Source organism: Orycteropus afer, unplaced genomic scaffold (assembly GCF_000298275.1).
Source record: "Orycteropus afer afer isolate SDZICR_OR568_19922 unplaced genomic scaffold, OryAfe1.0 scaffold00075, whole genome shotgun sequence".
Classification (NCBI taxonomy): domain Eukaryota; kingdom Metazoa; phylum Chordata; class Mammalia; order Tubulidentata; family Orycteropodidae; genus Orycteropus; species Orycteropus afer.
This window is the reverse complement of record NW_006921662.1, coordinates 7,529,065-7,552,052: the sequence shown is the minus strand read 5'-3', so window position 1 is coordinate 7,552,052 and position 22,988 is coordinate 7,529,065. Positions and strand designations below refer to the sequence as shown.

The following is a 22,988-nucleotide window of genomic DNA, read 5'->3' as shown; positions in this document are numbered from 1 at the left end:
CATTAAATGATCCAAACTAAAACTGCCAAGTGTAATCATTTCAGTATTCTTGGGTTACTCTGTCCAAATCACTGCTGTGTGCTTCAATTTAAAATCTTAAATTATTAATTGTTGCAGTGGTGTGTTTTCTTTTCAATCTACATTCCAAATTGTATAGCTATACAGAATCAGAGATTATCTACTTTAGTCCTTGAATTAAAAAAGAAGTATGATTTAACACACACACACACACACACACATTTCTGATTATAAAAGTATTATTCTTTATAGGTAACCTGGAAAACAGAAAAATACAAAGATGAAAACTCCAGGAGGATGTTTACAAATATTTTTAGGCTTTTTAATATCTGTGATAAATTATAAGATCTTATAAGCATCAAGAAGGGATGATGTTTATTATTTGTGTTAGTTGGCTACAGTATTGTAAAAATAGGTTGGATCTTACTATCAATATCAATAGCCTTAAAGGTGCATGCTCTAGACCTTTATCCAGCACTTTCAAAAGAATCATTTCAATGACAAGTGTTTGAACTATATATGCAAAATGTTTCAACTTCTTAGATCCTGTCTGGTCAGTTTTAAGAAGATTTTTAAATGACAAAGCATGTAAGAAAAGATGCTCAAGATTTAAAAAAAAAAAAAAAAAAAAAAACCCTAAGCCTAAACTATACTTATTTATAATGCTAAATTAAGAGCTTTTTACAAATTGGCAACAGACTCTCTCTTTGAAGAGATATGAACAGCCTTAATTTTTAAAGGCTTTTGTGAAAGTGAGAAACAGAGGCACAGGAGCAAAACCAGGGAGTGTATTTAAAATGTGCAATGATTTGGCAATAAAAGGATTTATTACAGCTTTGAATCTGTATCAGAAGACTATCTGATGAATTACAGTGTGCTTGAACATTGAAGTCCGCCAAGGGGAGACTTGGAACAAAACAGATTGGTAACAGAAGCGAGCATGTCAACTCTGACAATGACAAACTAACAAACAAAAAATATCCATCTAATAAAGATACTCAAAACCAATGCAGATTAGTATTACCTTAAAAAAGAATCCACAGCATACTTTCTGGTCATCATCAAACTGTTCTTTATCACTTTCTCCTTCATATTTTTCAACAGATACATCGGCCTTTTCAGGGGGTTTCAAATCTGAGAGGGAAACTTCAATTAGATTAACATTTTTAGGAGCTGTGGGTGGGAGAATGGGTTTAGGAGGTGGTTCTGTGGGTTGATTCAGTTGGTCCTCATTTGGTGTTAGACAAACAGTCTCTGTGATAGGCTGTGACAGGACTTCAGACACCGTTGACTCCAAAGGTTTGACCTTTTCTTCCAGATTATGGACATGCTGTTCCAAAGTCTCCTTGGATTCCAATTCCTCTTTTTTAACTTCCTCTTTAGGTTTGGATTCCTTTAGCTGAGGTTCTCCATCATCTCCAAAACATACAAATGACCTAGTCTGAATAGGAACCTGACTTGGCGAAAACCTCCTTAACCGAGGAAGACTATCAACAGACCGTGGGGGTGTCAGGGTTCGATTCAAAGGTGTTATTTTTAATTCATTTGGCCTAGGAGTCCTTTGATTTTTAACAGAAAAAGATGTGCTTTTCCTGTTAGTAGATTGTGGAGATGGATGAGTAGGACGAGGGGAGTCTGAGGAGAATGGTACAATGGAAGATGACAGGCCTGCCTGCCTGGAAGGTTTAAAATCTCTGATTTGTTTCTGTGGAGAGGGCTGTGGAGGTGAAATCACCCAAGACTGTTGCTCTCTCATCTGCATTAACATTTCCTGCTGAAGTGACAAGCGTTGCATTTCTTGTTGTAGAAAATGCAGAGATGAATTTAATTTTTCAATGGATTTTGTATATTCTAAAATCTCTCCTTCATTTAAAGTTTCTTCTGAGGGGCTTGCCAGGTTCCACTGCTTCTCAGGATCGACAGGTGTGGTTGGAGACTTCAGCCACTTGGCTTGAGGATTCTCCATGCTGTCTTTGATATCTGCCAGAGACTTGCTCCTTTGTCCATTAGCTTTCTGTGGTTCCTTTTCTTTTGCTCGGTCAGTGTATACTTTCTCATCTTCTGCACCAGCTGCTTCCTCTCGAAGAGGGGAAATCCCATCCCCTTTCTTTTTCACTACAGTAAGGAACGCTGTCCTTCCCATTTTCTGCCTCTGTTTAGTAAAAGCAGCTTCCATTTTCTTCTTCTGGGCTTCTATAGCACGTCTTTTTTCTTCCAGTTTCATCCTAAGATGCACCATTTCAGAAGCCAAGAGCTGGGTAGTGTCCCGTCCTTGTGGAAGGCCAGTTTCCTCTGGAATTTGTGCCCAAGCAACCACATTAGGAATATTAAGTTCAGAACCCTCTGGCGTAGTTTTTTGAGAACTGCTTCCACTACTTTTTCCATCAGTGTGATTCAATTTCCTGAACTTCTGTTCAGCAAAGCTAGTCATTTTAACTCCAGAACTAGAAGAAGCACTGCTGCCTGGCTGAGATTTGGTACTTATTGTACTGGGGCAGGGACTCAAAGCTTCTCTGGGGATGCTGGCTCTCATATCATAGTCCTGCAGAAATTTAGATGCATCATCCATGTCAGAGTCTAAGCTTACAGTATAATCTCTCAAAGAAGAATCCTCATCCATAGTTTCAGGAATATCTTCTGAAGGAACATGGATTCCAGTGTCTACTTCAGTATTGTCAGTTACGGGACTCAAGGCACCTTTTGTATCAGACATGTTGTCAGGGCTAGATTGAGTTAGCTTGATATTTGAATTCAGGATACTCATTTCCTGGTTATGAAGAAAGAAGCCATTAGCAATTTGGTCTGGCTGAGGTGTGTTGGGAGATTTTTCCGTATCATGAATTATTTGTAATGCTTCTTCAATGCTTGGTGTGAAGATCTGATTGCCAAACTCATCCAGAAGTACTCTATTTTGCAAAGCTCCATTTGGAAACTTATAATGAATATTCTCATTAGAATTTAGTTCATTTGCATTAAGGGGCATATAAGATCTGAGGTCATGGTGAGGGTCTATATTAAGTTCTTCTTCAACGCTTTCTGATTCTTCTTCTCCATTTACTGGCTTGAAGGACAAATTTTTCTTAATGTGTTTAGATACACGATTATTGTTCAGAGTAAGTCCTTCATTACTAATAGAACGAGTAATTCCTCTGTTCGGAGTATATTTCTGTACACTGTTTTCTTTATCAAAAGAAATATCAAATGAAACTCCATGTACTGATGATCTAAAAAAAAATTAAAGAGAAAATCCTTAAATAATTTTAGAAAAGAAATGATTTGTTTTGGTATCACTGAACAACAATATTTAGTTAAAAATATGTTTCTTTTATTTTGCCATTTCTCATAATCATATTGTCCTCAAGGAAAGTTAGGTCTACTTTTTAAAACTCAGACCTTTTGACGTCTCAGTTATCATTTGCCTATGTAGTCCTTTTCTTAAAAGTCTATATTTAGAATATGGTTACAACAATAAAAAAGATGGGGAGCAGCAGGGTTAGGAATAAAATGAGGATTTCTTGACAAAGTGAACACTCTAAAAATCATTCCCTTTGCTGACCTTTTCTCTTTGGGCCACGTCCCTATGAAGCCATCAACATAAGACATAGATGAAGATCTTCTAATTCCTCCTTCACATGCAAAAAAAGAAAAAGTCATTGTAATTTTGTAAAAATTTTCAACTTACACCAATTTAACATTTTACATACTTAAGGATTTACTAATAGTACTAAAAAGTAAGTAGGTATATTTGGAGAATTAGACATTATTTTAGAAAAAAAAAAGCAAACACAGAGAAATAAGTCAACTTTTTAGAGTGTATGCAATAATAGCCAATTTTCAGAAAAAACATTGGATACTTCTATTTCTTTATATTTATTCTCAATCATTTCCCAGTTAAAGCACTTTTCTAGACTTCTTTAAATACCTTTACCTGAGGCTGAAGAATGAGCTTGGGGACGTGAATGTCTGGAAGGCAAATGATGATGAGACTGTGTAAATGTAGCTCCTTCCTCACTGTAATGTAAAGTAAATTTGCCATTTGAAAATTAAAATTTGTGTTACATTTTATCTTTTTAATATAAAATTTATACAGAATGGTTGAAGTTAGAAACAATATTATCATCTCCCAATTTTTCATTATAAATAAAAAATAAGGACACGTATTGTTTAAACCAAAGAATGGTTTAAAGATCATAATATGTAAAATATGCAGATATGTAATATAATATGTATTTATATATATTTTATGTCTTTCAGTCAAAGAGCTTGATGTCTTTTCATATATATCCAATGTTTCTGTGAGATAAGATATGGTATATTATTTTCATTTTACAAAAAGAAACACTGAGATATAAAAAAGTTAAATTGAACACATCAATTTAAAATATTTTGGTCTAATCTAAATCTTTAAAACACACAGGTGTAATAAACCCTGGTAGCTCCCCTGCTCACTAATGTTACAGCAAAAGTGATACAGTGGTCTGCACTTTGAAGACCTCAATGCTTCTAAAAATATGATACTTTCCTGTTATTTTTTCATTAGTTCTGCCCTATTCCAATTAACTTAAGGGACTAGACAGTCTACTATATTATAATGACATATAGCTCAAATCAAGCTATCTTCTCATTGTTTTTATCTTTCTAAGTAACTCTGCCCATACCCTTTCTTGTAGTCCAACAACAAAAAAAAAAGAAACGTACCACTGTGGAAAGCAGTATGGCAATTCCTGAAAAAGTTGGAATCAGAAATACCATTTGACCTAGCCATTCCATTACTAGCTATATATCCTAAAGAAGTGAGAACCATGACAAGAACAGACATATGCATGCCTATGTTCATCGCAGCACTATTTACAATAGCCAAAAGATGGAAACAACCTAGGTGTCCATCAACTGAGGAATGGATAACCAAACTATGGTATATACACACAATGGAATACTATGCAACCCTAAAGAATAACCTAGAATCTGCAAAACACTGCATAAGGTGGATGAACTTGGAGGACATTATGCTGAGTGAAATAAGTTAATCACAAAAAGACAAATATTGTGTTAGTCTGTTACTGTAAAAGTCAATTGGGTTCATCTATGGAAGGAAATTTTCTTTGTTGGTTACCAGGGGTGGGAGGGTAGGGCAGGGAACACTGTTAGATAGGTAGAGATAAGTATAGATTTGGGTGAAGAGAAGGGCAATGTACCAAACGTGAGTGATTAACACGGTGACAATGACGAAGAGCAAGACACAGAAAGGTACATGGGAGGTACAGACTACAAAGATGAACCCTTTTGCACATACAGTACTGCACTGTCAGTGAAAGCAAACATGGGTATATGGGTGGATAGATGCGTGGATAGGCTGAATAGGTATGTCTATGAAACAGGGAGTGTACCCAAGACCATGTATAGGGTTGGCAGAAAACGGCCCTATAAGTGTATTTGTATCATCTGAATTCCCAGGTATGTAGTAGAGTTGACAAGGGACAAGGTTGTAGTCACTTCCTGGTCACAGCCAGCTACCCAGAGAACTGAGTAGTTGAACCTGTGGGCTTGGGACCATAGTCACAGGGGACATCAAGCTCAGTTGGCATAACATACCACACAAAACATTGTTCCACCTCTTACTTTGGTGAGTATGTGGACCTTTTCCCTCTGCAATGTCCATCAAGTTTTCTCTATATGTTCATTTGCTAGAACTATCAGAATTCTCACACTGCTCCCCTGTCATGCTGGTTTCTATTATTCCTTCCTCTAAAGCCATTTCCACAGTTCTCACTCTTTCTTTAATCTATGATGAAAGGGTAATCTTGTATATAAACAAGTCATTAAAATTTGTTCACTCTTTTTTTTTTCTTCTCCAAATAATGGCTAAAGTATTGTAAATTCCTATTCATTGCCTCACTTTCACATATGCATAGAGGATTTTGGTCTAGTCTAACTCTACACAACGGTGTGAAGTAGCTGCCGAAAATGTCTTTTGCCCTTATCTTCTTCATGTTTTTGTTCGTTTGCTTTTTGTTTCTCATAACATCATTACTTGGATGCAGTAACATTTGTACATGTGACTGCACTATTCTTAGGAGGAAGAAATACTTAAATCCTTCCTCTAAAATTCTACACTGAGGCCATATGGGGGAAATACAGATGAGTGAGGGTTACTAGGAGCCTAGAAGGATGGTAACAGATTTTTCAAGGAAAAGAATTTAGACATGCAGCTATATTATAACAAGTTGGTCTGCTGGGAAAAATGGGAAAAGGTAGCCATTTGGACGTCTCAGAGAGGTGAGTCTCCAAGGGGATCTAAATGAAGACATTTTTCAGTGTCAGAAATTTGGAAGACTGTCCACTCAGGTTCCTAGAAATAATGACTATGGGATAATACACTCTTCAAGTGGAAAGTTTCTGAGATTAAAAGACTAAATAGTGCAAGAGTGATAAACAAGAAGATAGATATTTTCTCTAAATTTCAAAGAGGGAAATGTCACCATATAACCAGCCAAAAAAAGCATTAAAGAAATACTACTACGTAGTAAAAAAGTTTCTCATGGGGAAAAATACAGAGATGCTTCTAGATCAGCAATATTCTCACCTAACACCTCTTGTGGCAAATTTCAAGGACAATTAAGGAATAGAAACTTAATGGGGGCAGTATGAAGACTTACAGTAGTAAATCAGAGGGGAAAGAAGGAAAATCCTTTTTTAATTTGTAGGTAAAGCCCCACCCCCACCCACCCAGCAGCCAGTGACATACTCCCTTCACTATCCCTGCCCCGCCTGAGGTTGGAGGCATGCGCTTGTGAATTGGATGCTGTGTGTGTGCCACCCCAGCATTTGGAGACATGTGCTCTCCACCTTTTAGAGAACAGCAGAACACATTATCCCAGACTAGGCCACCAGCCCCCAGGTGCCTCTTAAGCGGGCAGAAGTAACATCCTGGACTGGGTGCCCCACAACCTGCAGCTGCCTCAGGTGGAAGGACTGCCGACTGGGTACCCTCCCCAGTTTTCTCCTTTTTTTTTTTCCTTTCCCTTCTCTTGTCTTTCTTTTTTTCCCCCTGCTCCTTTTGTCTTCCTTTTCTCTTTTCTTTGTTTCCTTCCCTTGTTTTTTTTGTTTGCTTTTTTCCTTTTTTGTCCTACCCAGGAGGAGAGGCGCTCTGGCAGCATAGTGCCTAAGGCACTTGACTGCTAACTAGAAGGCTGGAGCTTCAAATCCACCAGCCACTCCTTGGAAAGAAGGTTGGGCAATCTACTTCTGTAGAGATATGGCTTTGGAAACCCAAGGAGAGGTCGCTATGAGTTGGGGCCGACTCAACAGCACATAACAACAACAATAAACAACAACAACTCAGGAGGAGAAGGAGCTCTGGTGGCATAGTGCCTAAGGTATTCAACTGCTAACCAAAAGGCTGGTGGTTCAAACCTACCAGCCACTCCTCAGATGGAAGACGGGGCAATCTACTTTCATAGAGATACTGCCTTGAAAACCCAAGGAAGGATCAAGGAAGGATTGCTATGAGTTGGAATCGACTCAATGGCAGTTGAGTTTGGTTTTTTGGAGTTTATCCAGGAGGAGGCAGCAATTACATCCACACTATGCAGCCACACCCACACTTCCCACAGTCCTACCCCACAGTGGGCAACTGCCACCACGCTCCTGTACTACCTGATCGACAAGAGACAATGGACAACATTAACCCAGTCTGTCCTCAACTGCTCTCCAAGAACAGAGAAATGTGCAAAGGCACATTCTATCACACCCACCAGGTGGTAAGTACCTAAGTGCTGCCAAACTAGTGAGCAGAGTAGCATTACTTGTCCAGCTTGCCCAAATATAGAAAACAAAATAAAAGGAAAATAAAAAAACCTGGGCAAAACACTCAACATACAATCATCAATTAAATACAAATACAATAGCACCACAACATTTCAGAGACGACAGACAATCTCAGTTCACACAAAGAAGACAAACAAACAAATAAATAAATACATCAATTAATCAATCAATCAGTCACCAAACCCACTGCCATGGAGTTGATTCTGACTCACAGCAACCCTACTGGACAGAGCAGAACTGTCTCATAGGGTTTACAAGGCTATAAACCTTTATGGAAGCAGACTGCCTTATCTTTCTCCCATGGAAGAGCTGGAGGGTTTGAACCACTGACCTTTTGGTTAGCAGCCAAATATTTAATCAGTGCACTACCAAAGTTCCTTAAGAAATAAGACCAAAAAAAAAAAAAAAAAAAAAACCCAAAAAACCAAAAAAAACCCCACTGCCATCAAGTCAGTTCCAACTCATAGTGACTCCCACTGGGTTTCCAAGGTGGTAAATCTTTATGGAAGTAGACTGTCCCATTTTCCTTCCATGGAACAGTTGGTGGGTCTGAACCATCAACCTTCTGGTTACCAGTCAAATGCCTTAGGCACTGCACCGGAGTTCCTTAAAAAATAAGAAAGAGTGGCTGAAACAAGTGATAAAAATACAATGCCAGAAAACTTTCCTGAGGCAGAAACGGCATTGGGACTACCTAATAAGGAATTCAAAAGAATTCTATTTAGGTACCTTCAGTGAATTGAGAGAAAGATGAAGGAAAACACAGACAACACTCAAGAAGAATTAAAAAAAAAAAAGAAAAAAGGCCAAATAGAAAATTAGAAACCAAATAAAAACAGCAAATAGAAATTCAGAATATCTAGTAACATTTCAGAAATAGATATCGCAATGAAAGGGCAGAGGAATAGAAATGAATCAATGGGAGACAGAAGTAGTGAAACTGAAGACAAATCTCTCAATAATAATCTGTTAGAGAAATAATCAGAGTAAAGACGAACAACAACAACAAAAAGAAAGTCTAAAAGCTATGTGGGACACTATCAAGAGGAATACCTTAAGTATGATCAGTATTCCAGAACAGGAAGAGACAAAAAAATAGCACTGAGAGAATTTTTGAAGATTTGTTGGAAGTAAACTTCCATAATACCATGAAAGATGAGAAGATACGCATTCAAGAAGCTCAATTAACACCAAACCTGATATCCACCCACAAAAAAATCACCAAGACATATCATAATTAAACTCCTTAAAGCCAAAGACAAAGAAAGAATCCTGATAGTAATCAAGAAAAACAAAATTTCTTAAGACTAAGCTCTGGTTTCTGGCAGAAATCATGCAGGCAAGAAAGCAATGGGATGACATATCTAAAACTCTGAAAGAAAAAAACTGTCAATCTAGCATTATATATGTAGCAAAACTGGCCCTCAAATATGATGGTGAAATTAGGACATTTCCAGATAAACAGAAATTAAAGGAATTTGTAATAACCAGACCAATCTTACAAGAAATAGTAAAGAAAAGTTCTTCAGAGAACCAACAATAGCAGACAACAACCTGAGATTAACACAAATGACAACACTACCCAGAAACCAATCCAAATGTTGTTGTTGTTGTTATGTGCTGTCAAGTCAGACCTGACTCACAGCGACCCCTCCTTGGGTTTCCGAGGCAGTATCACTATGGAAGTAGATTGCCCAACCTTCCTTCTGAGGAGTGGCTGGTAGGTTTGAACCGCCAGACTTCTGGTTAGCAGTCAAGTGCCTTAGGCACTACGCTAATCCAGATACAGAAGTATCCAAAGTAAAATAAACCCAGAAGACTGGTAATAGGAAACCAGAGATGTCAATTTGTAAATGAGGACACTACAAAGCAAAAAGAAGGAATAAATAATGTAGTTATAGAACTTCCAAATGGAGAAAAAGTCAAGACAATTTCACAATAAAAGTTGAAAATAAAATAAAAGAAAATTCATAAGAAAGTACTTTGAATCTTACAATATTAATGTATTTTTATTCTTGCAAAAATACATATAACACTACATTTGCCAATTTAAAAATGTATTTTAATAGATCTGCTTGAATTTTTTTTAAAAAACCTCAAAAACAGCAGTTTTAAACTTCAAATATCAGAAGGATATTTGAAGTCAAAATAAATTTTAGGTTCTAATAAATGTACATTAAAACTACTTACAAGATCTGCTGAAAAAACACCTCTAAACAAAACAAGTCAGGATGATCTTGATATTAAATGACAGTTCATTTTTACTTTGCTTTCAGTTCAGTTCCTGACATGAAGAACTAAAGAATTAGATAAAGACTGAATGCTAAATATTTTGTTGTGCTCTGTCAATGGCACAAGTAACTAGAACAAAATGGTAAGAGAAAGATTGCCTCAAAGATTTTAAAATATCATTGAAAAATGTTAAAACCCAAATAAAATTTAAAACTTTCCCTGAGGCCTAAGAGCTACTTATCATTTAGCTAGTTCTCAACTATAAACAAGTTAAGCAGTAGAAGTGTGGTTTTAAGCTGGCTATTTGGATCTTAGAATATAATCTCCCAATTTCAGTATGGTTCATAAGAGCCTATTTAGGCAATACTCATTTCAGTGTAACTTTCAAACAGGCATTAGCAGGGTAATCTAATTAAAACTAATTTAGTTCAAATTCCAACTGAAATAAAATACCTTTAGTTAATGTAATAAAATTTTATTTTCATTTCATTAGTGAACAGAATGGAAACAGTAAAAACGAAGTCATTCTGGAATCTACCTTGAGCCGAAGTCAAAACTGCATGAACTATCCAAGACATTCCTTTTGGCAGCATTCAAGACAGGAACGGAAGGTATTTCTTTCACAGGCTCAGCTAGAATAAAAGATGAAACCTCAAAATCATATGTACTATGCTTCCAATATGAATATTTCAAGAATTCTGGGCCATAAATAAACATCTAAAATTTAATTTCAAAATCCTGTGCTATTCATAAAGAAATCATAGGACATTATAAGTTATCATATTAAATACTTTCAAAAGGTCAAATTTTCTTTAAACTCTTCCTTAAGTATTTTGACTTATAAAGAAATAAAAAAATTATTCTATTAAGGCTAATTGGGGAAAGAGGTATAATATAAAATAGAGAAATTTAAAATAAAGATAAATCTGAGTTTAACTTTGCTAAAGCTTTCATAGAACTTTGATTACATATGGTCGTCTTTGCTTTTTTATTCAATAGTTGGTATTTTGGTATTCAACTAAAGAAAGAGAGTATTTCACTGTAGAATAATTAAATCCACTGATGCAGTTTACATTTTTGTAAATAACTGGAGGAAAATCAATTTACATTTTGTCTGAGATCTAGTGCAACAATTATTGAGTATTTTGAATACTGGGCTCACATATGAAATAATGGAAAGCAATGTATGCGAAATCTCATTATAACCTGTAAAAAGTTGTGCAAACACTGCTTATGATCATTACTAACCATGTGACTTTCCTCAACTGCCTTAGGGAAGGATCGTAACTTCTTTATATGTATTCTCTGTTATACAATGACTCAATATTCAGGATCTGCCATAAACAGCATAGAATACCAGGCAGATTAAATACTTATTACCACCTACAATTTTGCCTGAGCTGCAATAGGCTGCCTGGAGTAAACTCAATCTACCTACTAGCTTGGTTATTTTTTCCTCCCTCTTGAGCTCTTTCTCTTATTTTCATTTTTTTGGAGAGAGGTGGGAGTAAGGGTAGTGATTAGAATAGCAAAATTCGGAGCTAAGGAAAGCAGGTAAAGTAGTTGGGATGCACAAAAGTCATGTTTTGTGTTGGCTGGGACAGCCATTGATGGCAGAAAGAATTGGTCCCATAATTTACGTGGGAAGAAAGTTCTTCAGTGAAGCTCAACTTACAATTTAGTATCATTTCCTATAAAAACGAGCATCTGGTTTTATAATGGAAGTCAATGCAAAATTTGTTTTGCTATATGAAATACTGCTTTAGAGAAAATTCAATAAGTTTTTTTGATCTTTATATCTAGGGATTTTTATAGTAACCCCTTTATTTCTCTGCAGAAGAAAGGAGTGGGAATCTACTTCCATAAAGTTTACAGCAAAGAACCCTATGGAGCAGTTCCACTCTGTATACATGGGGTCAACATGAGTCGGAATCAACTCAACTTCAATGGATTTGATTTCTAATTAGTTTTATTTTAATTATGTGCAATCAATAGATTATCATATTAGAACAATCACAAACCTGTTAGGGGTGTGTATATGTGTGTGCATACATACATACATATATATATATAAACTCACTGCTGTCGAGTCAGTTCCAACTCATAGAGACCCCTCTGTGGGTTCCAAGGTGGTATCTCTATGGAAGCAGATTGCCCAGGCTTCCTTCCACACACACACAACTTTTTATGGCTTAATGGCAAATTCCAGTCACAGTTTAAAAACTAAGCCATGATTTGAGAGGGTTACAGGTACCACAATGTGAAAAAAACAGAATCTGATATGGAATAAAAGCTAGCAATGAAAGTAAAAGATATAAAGAGAAGCAGGCAAACAAAGCTTTTTAGCTTCCACACCATAAAGCTTCAAATTCAGAGCCATTCTCTCCATTTTCTTTTTCCTTTCCTATCTTAATTATCTGTCCATCACTGAGTATTTAGTATTTAAATAATAAATATTTTATTTAAATAATAAAATATTCAGAATCAAGGATAGTATCTGAAATCTAAAACAGTGATAGACTTTCCTCTAAAAGAATAACCAGGTGAGGTTATTCCATTTTGTTTGTTTATAGGAACACTTAAAGATTGATTACCAAATCACTCATATGAAACCAAATGGTCAACAATTACTTTAAAACAAGAATGAGAATTTAAGGGTCTAGGGACACTAGATTAATGGAAACAGAACAACCAGAAATAATGAGAACGTTCACATATTGTGAGGAACATAACCAATGTCAGTGAACAACTTGTGTAGAAATTGTTGAACAGGAACATAAAATGCTGTGTAAACCTTCACTGAAAACACACTGAAACATTAAAAAAAACAAAAAACAAAAAACTGATTACCTCCTTGTGAACAAACAACACGAGGCTGTACAAATGATGGCTTCACAACTTCAAACCACCAGAAGAGTTCTGCCATGAACACCAAATAATTACTCTACACAAGAAAGTTAAGAAAATTAAAAGAAAATCTAATTAGGTAAAACTTGAACACAAATTAATGATAAATAGAATTTTATTCCACTTTACCTATAAAATGTAGGTTTAAATGTTATTTATTCATCACTGGAGTATATCAACTATAAGTTATTAAACCTGAGATAGAACATTAGAGCTTGCAGGTGAAGAAACTATCATATATCACTGAATTTTATAACAACTATTCACAACCTCTTCGTTGATTTGTTCTATAGCTCCAGAAACTGGTAGTACTTTGAGATAATGCATAAGGAACTTTTCTTCCAAAGTAAATACCAACAATTTAAACAGCTCTTCATGCCTTTGACATGCCAAAGAGTTATTTTTTAAAAAATTATTAAGCTTTACCAAGATCCCTAGAAATGTCTCCAAAAACCAATTAGGTGTATAGTTAAAATTTATTATATTTATGTGCTCAGCAGTACTAAACTCAACAATAACTAAGGCTCTAAATAACATAAAGACTCCTATAGCTGATTTTTACTAATTTAAAAATGTACAAAAATATTATTTTTACAATATATACACTTAATTTTGAAAATTATTAGTTAGAATAAGTCAATAATGTCATTTACTTTTTATTATTTATATTTGAAAATATAAATAAATTTTAAAAAGTTTTAAGAGGATCCTCAAAAGCACACTTCTACCACAAGGTTGTATTTTAAATGCATTCATAATAAAAGCTATAAACATGAAGAATTATTTTAATTTTAGACATTTGGTAAAATTTTATAAAGTAGCACTATATAAAATCTGCTTTCATAATTATTTAAAATAAAATGGCTTTTAAATTCTGGGTATTTTGTATCTAGTAAAATTATTATAAAATTTATTAGTATTTGGTGAGTGACGTCTTATTTCATATTAAATTTCAATTTTCAAAATTATCATTGGAAATATGGGTGCTTTCCAATGTCTTGGCATCCTCCTCCTACCTGCTAATTATGAATAATCCTCAAGGCTTTATATACTCTTCCTTACAGAGTTCATCTACTCTCTTGGCTTTGTTTCCTTCATATTTAAGCTTTTAAATATTTATCTCTTGCCTGACAGTTCCAGAAGGTTATAATGTATATGGGAAATAAAGGAAAGCGAAAAATTAAGAGTGACTTCTGAGTTTCTGTCTTGAGCAACTGATAGTACCATTAACTTAGATGGAAAAATTGAGAGAAATAGGCTGCCAGGTGGTAGTAGAAGGAATCATGAGTTATAGCTCTGAGATTAAGGGGACATGTCATGCAGGTAGTTGAGTATGAGTCTGAAGTGTTAGAGAGGACAGAGCATAGTGGTGAACAGACTTTGGCTGGTTTCCTACTTTACTTACAACATTTGTTTTTAAATATAAATTCTTAGGATATTCAAATATCTACTACAAATACTCAGCATTTTAAGAAGTCACTAAAATTTATTTTTTTTAAAGAAATGATAATTCTTATAATCTCTAAGGCTGCGTGATGGTTCTCATTTCCATCTGCCATCTCAGAAACTTTACATTCTTAATTACATATATTTATTTCTCCTATATACAGGTTTCCCCTGCTATCCAAAGGTAGAATGTTCCTGTGAAACCTATTGTAAGCTGAAATGGTACAAAGCAAAGAAGAAATTACCATTGATTTATATGGGAAAATTGTTTTGAGTGTTCCCAGACTCAAAAAAGAACCTATCAAATCATACCAAATAAGACATAAAACCTAAAATAACACTACCACAGTGTTCACAGACACAGTTCAAAGCTATGGCAGCTTAACGTTGAGATGCTGAGTGCAGTTCCTGGGGAAGGAGCTTGGCGACACTAGTCTTGCTGCTTAGGGTGCACACACTACCTCTTTAATTGCTGCAAAACAAATGCTGAAAACTAGTTTTGTCTTCTTTGATAAAATGAAAATCGTCTTTAGTTTTCTTTTGGTTAGCCAGTGAGAGCAGGTATTATTAATGTAGGTCTTTCATAAAACCAAAGTGGCATAAAAGCAAACTTTCAAAAAGCAGAAGGTACCTGTATTCCTTTTCCCTCTCAATGGAATCCCTCCTATTTGACTTTTAAACATTCATTCAATAACTCATCATTCTCCAGGTCCTCCCCACTCAATCTCTTTACCACTTCACAAACTTCTCTAAAAAGTAGCCTATCCTAATAATCTTGATTCCTCCCTACCCTCTGACCCACTCCAATTTGGCACATAATTCCTCCAAAACAGCATATGCTAAAGTCACCAATGACTTAGACAGTTGCTATATCCAACTGAGATTTTTCAGTCTTCACTTTACTTGACCTGTCAGCAAAATGAGATACTCCTGAGCTCTCTCCTCTTTGAAACACTGTCATCCATATCCATCAGCTATCAAACAAGTTCAAATTTATTGACTATACTTATATATGCAGTAGCCTACAGAGCCTTTTCTATTGGATACCTCAAGTGCATTATATCCAAAATTAAACTAGTATTCTTCTCCCCAAATCTGGTTTTACTCCCATCCTATTTCACGGAGTAGCACCATTTTTTCCAGTGTGCAAACCAAAACTTAGAAGTCATCTTTAACTTTCCTCTTTTTCTTCTTGTATTCAACTCATCAACAAAGCCTGCAGACTTTCTCCCTAAATCTCTCTGGGATTCACTGACTTTTCTCCATCTTCATTGTAACTATGCTGATTCAAAGTGTCTGCATCTCGCTGGAACAGAATAGCTTTTTCTCTGGCTTATTAACAACAAAGTTTTCAAAATGTAACACAATTGCCTTGCCATTGCTCTTAGGATAAAGAGGAAACTTAGTAAGGTCTACAAGAGGCTACTTGATTGGGTCCCTTTCTCTCCAGCTTCATCTAACACTATCTTCTCCCTGGTCACCCATCTTACCCACCCAACTATAAGGTCTGTAAGGACAGAGTTTATGCTCATCATTGTATCTTCAGTGTTCAGAATAGTGCCCGGCACATAATAAATGTTCAATAAATATTTATTGAATGAATGTATAAATGAATGGGGATATATGTATAATAAAAAAGACCAATAGGTAAAACATTAAAGCATTGATAGGGAATATCTCTGGGTAGACTACTAGTGATATACATTTTTTTCTTTATATTTACCTTTACAGTATTCTTTCTAAAGGCAAAGTATAAAATTATTTTTAAAGTATTGCTTTCAGGTTATACTATATTAGTAGAGTTAAATGAAGCTGGGTGTATCTTTTGGATAAATACACTGGTTAAATGCTCAATAACTGTCCACTGGCATGAAATGAGTGAATAAGAATCTTGGTAAGATAACTACCCTAATGACATTACAATGTGTTCAGCCACAAGGTGTCAGTAAAGTAAAATATCATTTTTCCTGTATAACTAAAGCTCACAAAGATTATTTATTTCTGAATTTATGTGATGATTAAACAGCAATAAGTTTGTCACCACATTCCAGGAATGACACCAAATTAATGTCATTTAAAAGTTTATTTCCTCTTCCTTTTAGTTAAAATGTTCTAGCTATACATTGTACAAAATGTAAAGAATACAGAATAAAAAAAATAAAGTATGCTTTAACCTTTTTTTCCCAAATCCTAATATCCAACTCAGAAGAAGCCACTTTCAACAGGTTTGTGTATATACTTCTATACCTTTTTTCTGTCTAAGTACACATAGCTTTTTCATACACCTAGGAAAGGGATTTTTAAAAAATATAAATTGCATCATGCTATAATATTTGCTATTTGCTTTACTGATTTAATAAAGTCTTGGAGAAATTTCTGTGTCTGTAACAATACCACTATCTTCCTGTAAATAGCTGAACTAAATTCAAATAGCTGAGTATTTGAATTATGCCTCTATTAAGATGGTTTGTTTCCATTATTTCAGTATCATGAACATTCCTTCTACATATTTTCTGGACAATTTAAATTTAGTTCGATAATGTCAATGACCCTCTAAAAAGACCACTGTCAGTTTATACTTCCACTGGAGACAGTGCTCACTGTCTACATCCTCAACACTTGTTATTAAAGTCAACAAGTTAATTAAGTGACAACAAAGTGCCTGGTAACCCCTCGAAAAGTTGGGAGTCTTCAGATATTCAGTTGAAGTCAAAGCTGTGGTTCTAATAATTTAGCAAAAAATATAGAAAATGACCAAAAATATATTTCTATATACCTGGATCAAGCCCAAACTAAGTTTATTTACACACTGTTGTTCTTGTTGTTATGTGCTGTCAAGTCGTCTCCAACTCACAGCGACCCCTCCTTGGGTTTCCAAGGCAGTATTTGCTACGGAAGTAGATTGCCCAATCTTTTTTCTACAGAGTGGCTGGTAGGTTTGAACTGCCAGCCTTCTGTTTAGCAGTCAAGTGCCTTAGGCACTACGCCAAACATTAGGTCTATACATTAATTTTTGGGAGTCCAAAGTATGTAACTTAAACATATGATTATCTTATGTCTCAATGTATTTAGTGAGATGATTATTATTCTTTGAGATTACAGAAGTAGCATTCAATTTTTTTTTAACAGGCAAGTGCCAAAAAGATCATTAACAAGATATATATGGAAATAAGTATTTCCTAGCTTTAATTTTCCATGGGAGAAAGATGTGGCAGTCTATTTCCATAAAGATTATAGCTTTAAAATCCCTATGGGGTAGCCTTAAAATGTACTCTGTCCTATAGGGTTGCTGAGTTGGAATCAACTCCGCAGCAATGGGTACCTCAATTTTAATAAAAATGGAACAAGAAGAAGAAACTTCGGCCAGTGAAATGAGAAATATTCCTAATTCTCATGGTGAAGTATTTTCATATGGCAAGGTGTAAAACCTTCAGAATTAATTAGGTTTGTCTTTTGACTTGTCAGATGGTGGATACTATTTTGTATCAACAGGAGTATGAATTATATTCGAAATGCTTTTACCACTGACTCTATTTTCCATTCTCTGGTAATCCAGAGGTAGGCAAAGGTAAAAGAGATAGATACTTAAGAATAAGAATGCAAAAAATCACAAGGCACTAGCATTAGTGTGAGAGGGGTCCATCAGCATTGGAGATAAGATCAGGACTAATACAAAGTCCTCAGCCAGAATATCCATCAGAAGTTCATTTATTCCTAAAACCTTGAAACAGAGGTGGTAAACTTCAGGCATGTATGTAAGAGACATAAAGGAATTTTGTAGCTGTGAGCCACTGGGAATAGCAAAGTATTGTTTCACAGCATGAAATTCTAACTTGCAGCTCAGAAGCAGATATGCCCGAGACACATGTGTGTTTGTCTTCCTCACTAGAAAGTTAGTTCCAAGAGAAATCTTTGCTTTACCTTAACCACTTAGAACACTGCTAGGTTCTTACTAAATACTCCATTAAAGAATGGCAGTAAACAATGCCAAAGGCTTACAGGCAGTGTGTGATATTCTAAAGGGCCTAAGCTTTTAAAAGCCTCCTTCCCAGACAATGTTAATATTTCACTCACTATTTTCCACTCTAGGTTTTGTTGAGGTTGTCTCAAGTTCTGGGACTAAAAGATTCCTTCCTCTCACTTATTCCAGTTGAAAGTGCCTAGTACCTCATTTATGCTCCCACAATACTGGGTTCACATGTCTATTACAGCATTGTACTGTCATCATTTGCTTACAAATGTCTCTCCTCTACTTACTGTGGAAGTCTTTCAGGAATATAAGTACCATTAGCATAGATTTTTTTTGTTTGTTTGTTTGGGTTTTGGTCTGTTTTATTCACTGCTGTGTCCCTACAATTGATAACAGTGTTTGACACATGGAGACATTCAATAAATATTTGTTGATGAATGAATATATAAATAAATCTCCCAACAAGGCATATAATAGGCCTTTACTAATTATCTATTAAACATTAGTATGGGTTCTAATATGTTCTAAAAGTTATAATAATCTCCAATTATTGCCATTTCACATTTTGCTGACCTCTTTTCATTGAATAACTTTTTCCTACTTCCATTCTGTGGTTCCTTCATACAATGTCTTAAATAGGGCTTTGTTCTAATGATATGTATGTAATACTTTGTGGTAATTTAAAGTGGCAGCAAACACACCCTAAAATTCTCCAGAAGCAATAGATATGCTCAGTTAATTCTCACAATCTGTTTTCCAATGGTCTACCAAACAAACTGTATCCACAGGGCTGCCTGTACATGTGTATACATGCATGGACATGTGACTGTTCCCATATATTTAAAAAAAATAAATTCTGAACATCAAACAAATTACTTAATATTTCAAGCACTCTTTTCTTCTTTGGGAATTAAAAAAAAAAAAAAGAAAAAAAAAAGAGCTCCTAAAGTTTTCAATATCCATAATTATACTACAGTTATATGACAGTCCAAGATTTTATTCCACTGCTTATATGATGCACTATAAAACATTTCTGATTTCTGAATTCACTTCATACTAACGGCATACATAAAAAAAATTAAAATTACTAAAATAATCTCTGAAGGATAAATAATCCGTAAAGTGTTAAAAATATAGTAATAACACAAATTAGTTTTCAAATATCTATTCATGATTATTTGCTCTAACATTTAATATCCATGTAAATAAAATATACTCCACTTACAATTAGGAAATTATACTGCCCATGTGAAATTTTCATCATTCTTTTAACAAAATCTAAATGCAAACATGGCATTAACTATTATTCAATAGTCAAATGATAATGAAAATGACAAGAACAATTATATATTACCTAGTGGGAAGAAGCAAACTAATTTTCTGTTTCTTGCTCAATGACTTAGTATACAGGTACAAAAATATTCAAGGATATCATGTTATTTTATATAACTATACGTAATACATATTTATGCATTACAGTAATTAAACAGCATATAACCTTATTTTTCAATTAATTAAATTCTCTATTTAATTAAAACATTTAAATTCTTCAAGTAAAAGAGACTTTTATTACTTATAAAGAAGGAATCTTATTAGTTGTTAGCATCTATTTATGGTCCAGAAACATTTATTGGTTCATGCTCTATTTTATCAACTTTAGGACAATGGTTCAATTTTGTACCATGACTTTAACTGTGGTTTGGCAGTGTAAAAGAAATCTGTGGCTAGTACTATATTTAAAAATACAAAATAAGCAGGAAAATCACCCCAAAAACTATTTTATTAAAAGCTCTTTTGACTGATATTGCTGTTAATTTGTAAGCTTAAGGAGGCTAGATCATTCATACATCTAATTAAAATCTTTTTCCAACAAACTTTAAAAAGGCAAAGGGAAATAAAATAATTTAATTTACCTTTATGGATGAAGCTGCATAGAGCATATCTTCGAGGGTGAAATGGCAACACTGGTTCAAGTATTCTTGGCAAAATTCTTGAATCAGCTGCAGATTATACAGGCTATCAGCCAAAGACATAGTTTCTTTCAAACAAATATCTTCAAATAGGAAAAGAGCAGGTGATTACTTTGGGTTAATTTGATAATGTAATTTTCATGTCCAATTCACAGTTAGTGATCTAGTACAAATAGACAAATATGTAAAATCTCTTTAACACACATACATATATAAATATAATGATCATCACACAGAAAGACACAGAAACCAAGCCTAATATTCTCAACTAGTATCTTAAGAATTATATATAAATGTTCTTTTTAAAAAGGCCTTCAATACTTATTAAATATTGTTGTTGAAAGTATTTGTTACCACCCAGAGTTCATTAATAGTTCAATGAGACACTTACCCTCTAGTCTGACAACACCAGGACAGTAAAAATGAATAAGGGCAGCTAAAGCACAGCCATCTGTACCATCCTTCAACAAATTTTCTACCAATGGAATGCAAGGCAGTTGCTTAAGCAATGTTTGCTCTTTCCTGTAACGAGCCTATGATATAAAAAAAGAGATAAAAAGAAATACTAAACAATATATAAGAAAAATTGCAGATAGAGATTATGAACTGTACATCAGGGAAAAAATGAGAATTACTCACCAACATCCTTCTTTTCTAAATAACACCAGACATTACCAAAATTAAATACACAGCAACATGATCATTTCAAAGTTACATAATTAATTAAAAATAAAAAAATAACAACTCACTGCTATGGAGTCGGATCCAACTCATAGCAACCCCTCCTTGGGTTTCCAAGGCATTATCACTACAGATAATATTATATTGCTAATTTACAGGAGACAATATTTAGCTTAAATACTTAAAAAATACCATGAAACAGATTTTTGAAAACTTTGTATTCAAATCATCAATTATGCTCTTTTGTAGAAAAAACTTAATGTTAGGCTTAATTTAGATGGAAAGTTCAGATATAGAAAGACTCAAAGTTCTTACAGAAAGACTAAGAGGGAAATGGAAAGAAAGAATACTGTTGTCGTTATATGCTGTCGAGTTGTTTCTAACTCATAGTGACCCCTCCTTGGGTTTCTGAGGCAGTATCTCTAAGGAAGTAGATTGCCCAATCTTCCTTCCAAGTGGCCGGTGGGTTTGAATCACCAACCTTCTGATTAGCAGTCAAGTGCCTTAGGCATTATGCCACCAGAGCTCTAGATTTACCAAAATTGGGGGATAGATTATATTATATTCTTAAAGGAAATTTGGCAATATTAAGATATATTACTTTTAGAAACTGGGATAATCTTGCTAAGATATTCTGGTTTATCATTCTAACGTGGAGATACTTTGAAACTGAAAAAACTCTCCTAATTCAAGTTATATTAACCAGTAACAGAATAGAAGGATCTTTGCTCTCCCTCAGAAAAATAAACAACATCTTTGTTTTCTAAAGACTGCTTGGTGTAGCAAATCTATGACAGTTCTCTGAAAATGAGACAGGCTGTAAAACACAGTAGTTAAGAAAACAAGTTTTGAATCAGACTGTTATTGTTGTGTGCCTTCAAGTCGATTCTGACTCACAGCAACCCTATAGGACAGAGCAGAACTGCCCCACAGGGTATCCGAGGCTGTAATCTTTACAGAAGCAGAGTGCCTCATCTTTATGTTGTGGAGCAGCAGGTGGGACTGACCTTTTGGTTTTCAACCAAGTGCTTTAACCACAGTGTCACCAGGGCTCCCTGAGTCAGACTACCTGGGTTCAAATCCTGGTTCTGTCATATATAGCTCTGTAATCTTAGGCAAATTACATTAACTCTCATTTCTCACTTTTTCTCTAAATCTGAAATGGGCATAATAGTAGTACTTACTTCATAGGATCACTGGAAGATTAAATGATACAATAGATGTAAAGTGCCATGCACATAGCAAGCAATCACTGAATGCTGGCTGTTACTAGATATAAACTCTCTCAAAGCCAAGAAAAACAATGCTGGAGATTTTATGAAGGTATATACTGAAGCATTTTATGAGCAAACTTTATGAGGACATAAGCTACTCATACTTAAACAGAATTCCTTTTTAAAAAATCAAAACTAGTTTTGCTTTTAACTCCATATAAACCAGTCATCTCTATATAATAATAATAATGTACTAATGAGATAACCTACTTTCATAAGAAAAACAGCAAAAAAAAAAAAAATGAAAATCTGCTGAAAGAGATTATTTAGCCTTTGTTGATAAAGTCAGTTTTCTTTTCTTTTACATGAGATCTCTGAGAAAACTATATGTATCAGTGACCAAAACAAAAAACCAAAAAACCCAAACTCACTGCCATTGAGTCAATTAGGACTCACAGTGACCCCCTTTGGGATTCAGTGAAGAAGGAGATATTTATTCCTATTTGTCTCTCACTGGTTATCCAAAGACAAGACTCGTGAAAATGTTTTCCTCTTAATGATTTTCAGAGAAGCTTTTCCTGTTAATCAGCACAAACTAGCTATCTATAGTTAAAGGAAATATCCCTAGCTCACAGAGTACCTATATCCAGAGAAAAAAAATGCTTACATGTAATATGTAGATTCTTTAATTGATTATTGATTTTAAAATAATTCCTAGAAAAT

At 34.6% G+C, this 22,988-nt stretch overlaps 1 protein-coding gene across 1 annotated transcript in view; it reads right to left on the bottom strand.

The window, feature by feature from the left end:
• CAMSAP2 (calmodulin regulated spectrin associated protein family member 2) overlaps positions 1–22,988 on the bottom strand; it is a 170,943-nt gene that overhangs the window by 11,217 nt on the left and 136,738 nt on the right. Inside the window, exons 6-12 of the mRNA XM_007941100.2 lie at positions 20,762–20,903; positions 20,314–20,453; positions 12,928–13,021; positions 10,616–10,709; positions 3,947–4,029; positions 3,575–3,644; positions 1,043–3,242 (exon numbers count right to left, since the gene is read on the bottom strand). Coding sequence (XP_007939291.1) covers positions 1,043–3,242; positions 3,575–3,644; positions 3,947–4,029; positions 10,616–10,709; positions 12,928–13,021; positions 20,314–20,453; positions 20,762–20,903 — 2,823 coding nt within the window. The remainder of the gene's footprint in view (positions 1–1,042; positions 3,243–3,574; positions 3,645–3,946; positions 4,030–10,615; positions 10,710–12,927; positions 13,022–20,313; positions 20,454–20,761; positions 20,904–22,988) is intronic.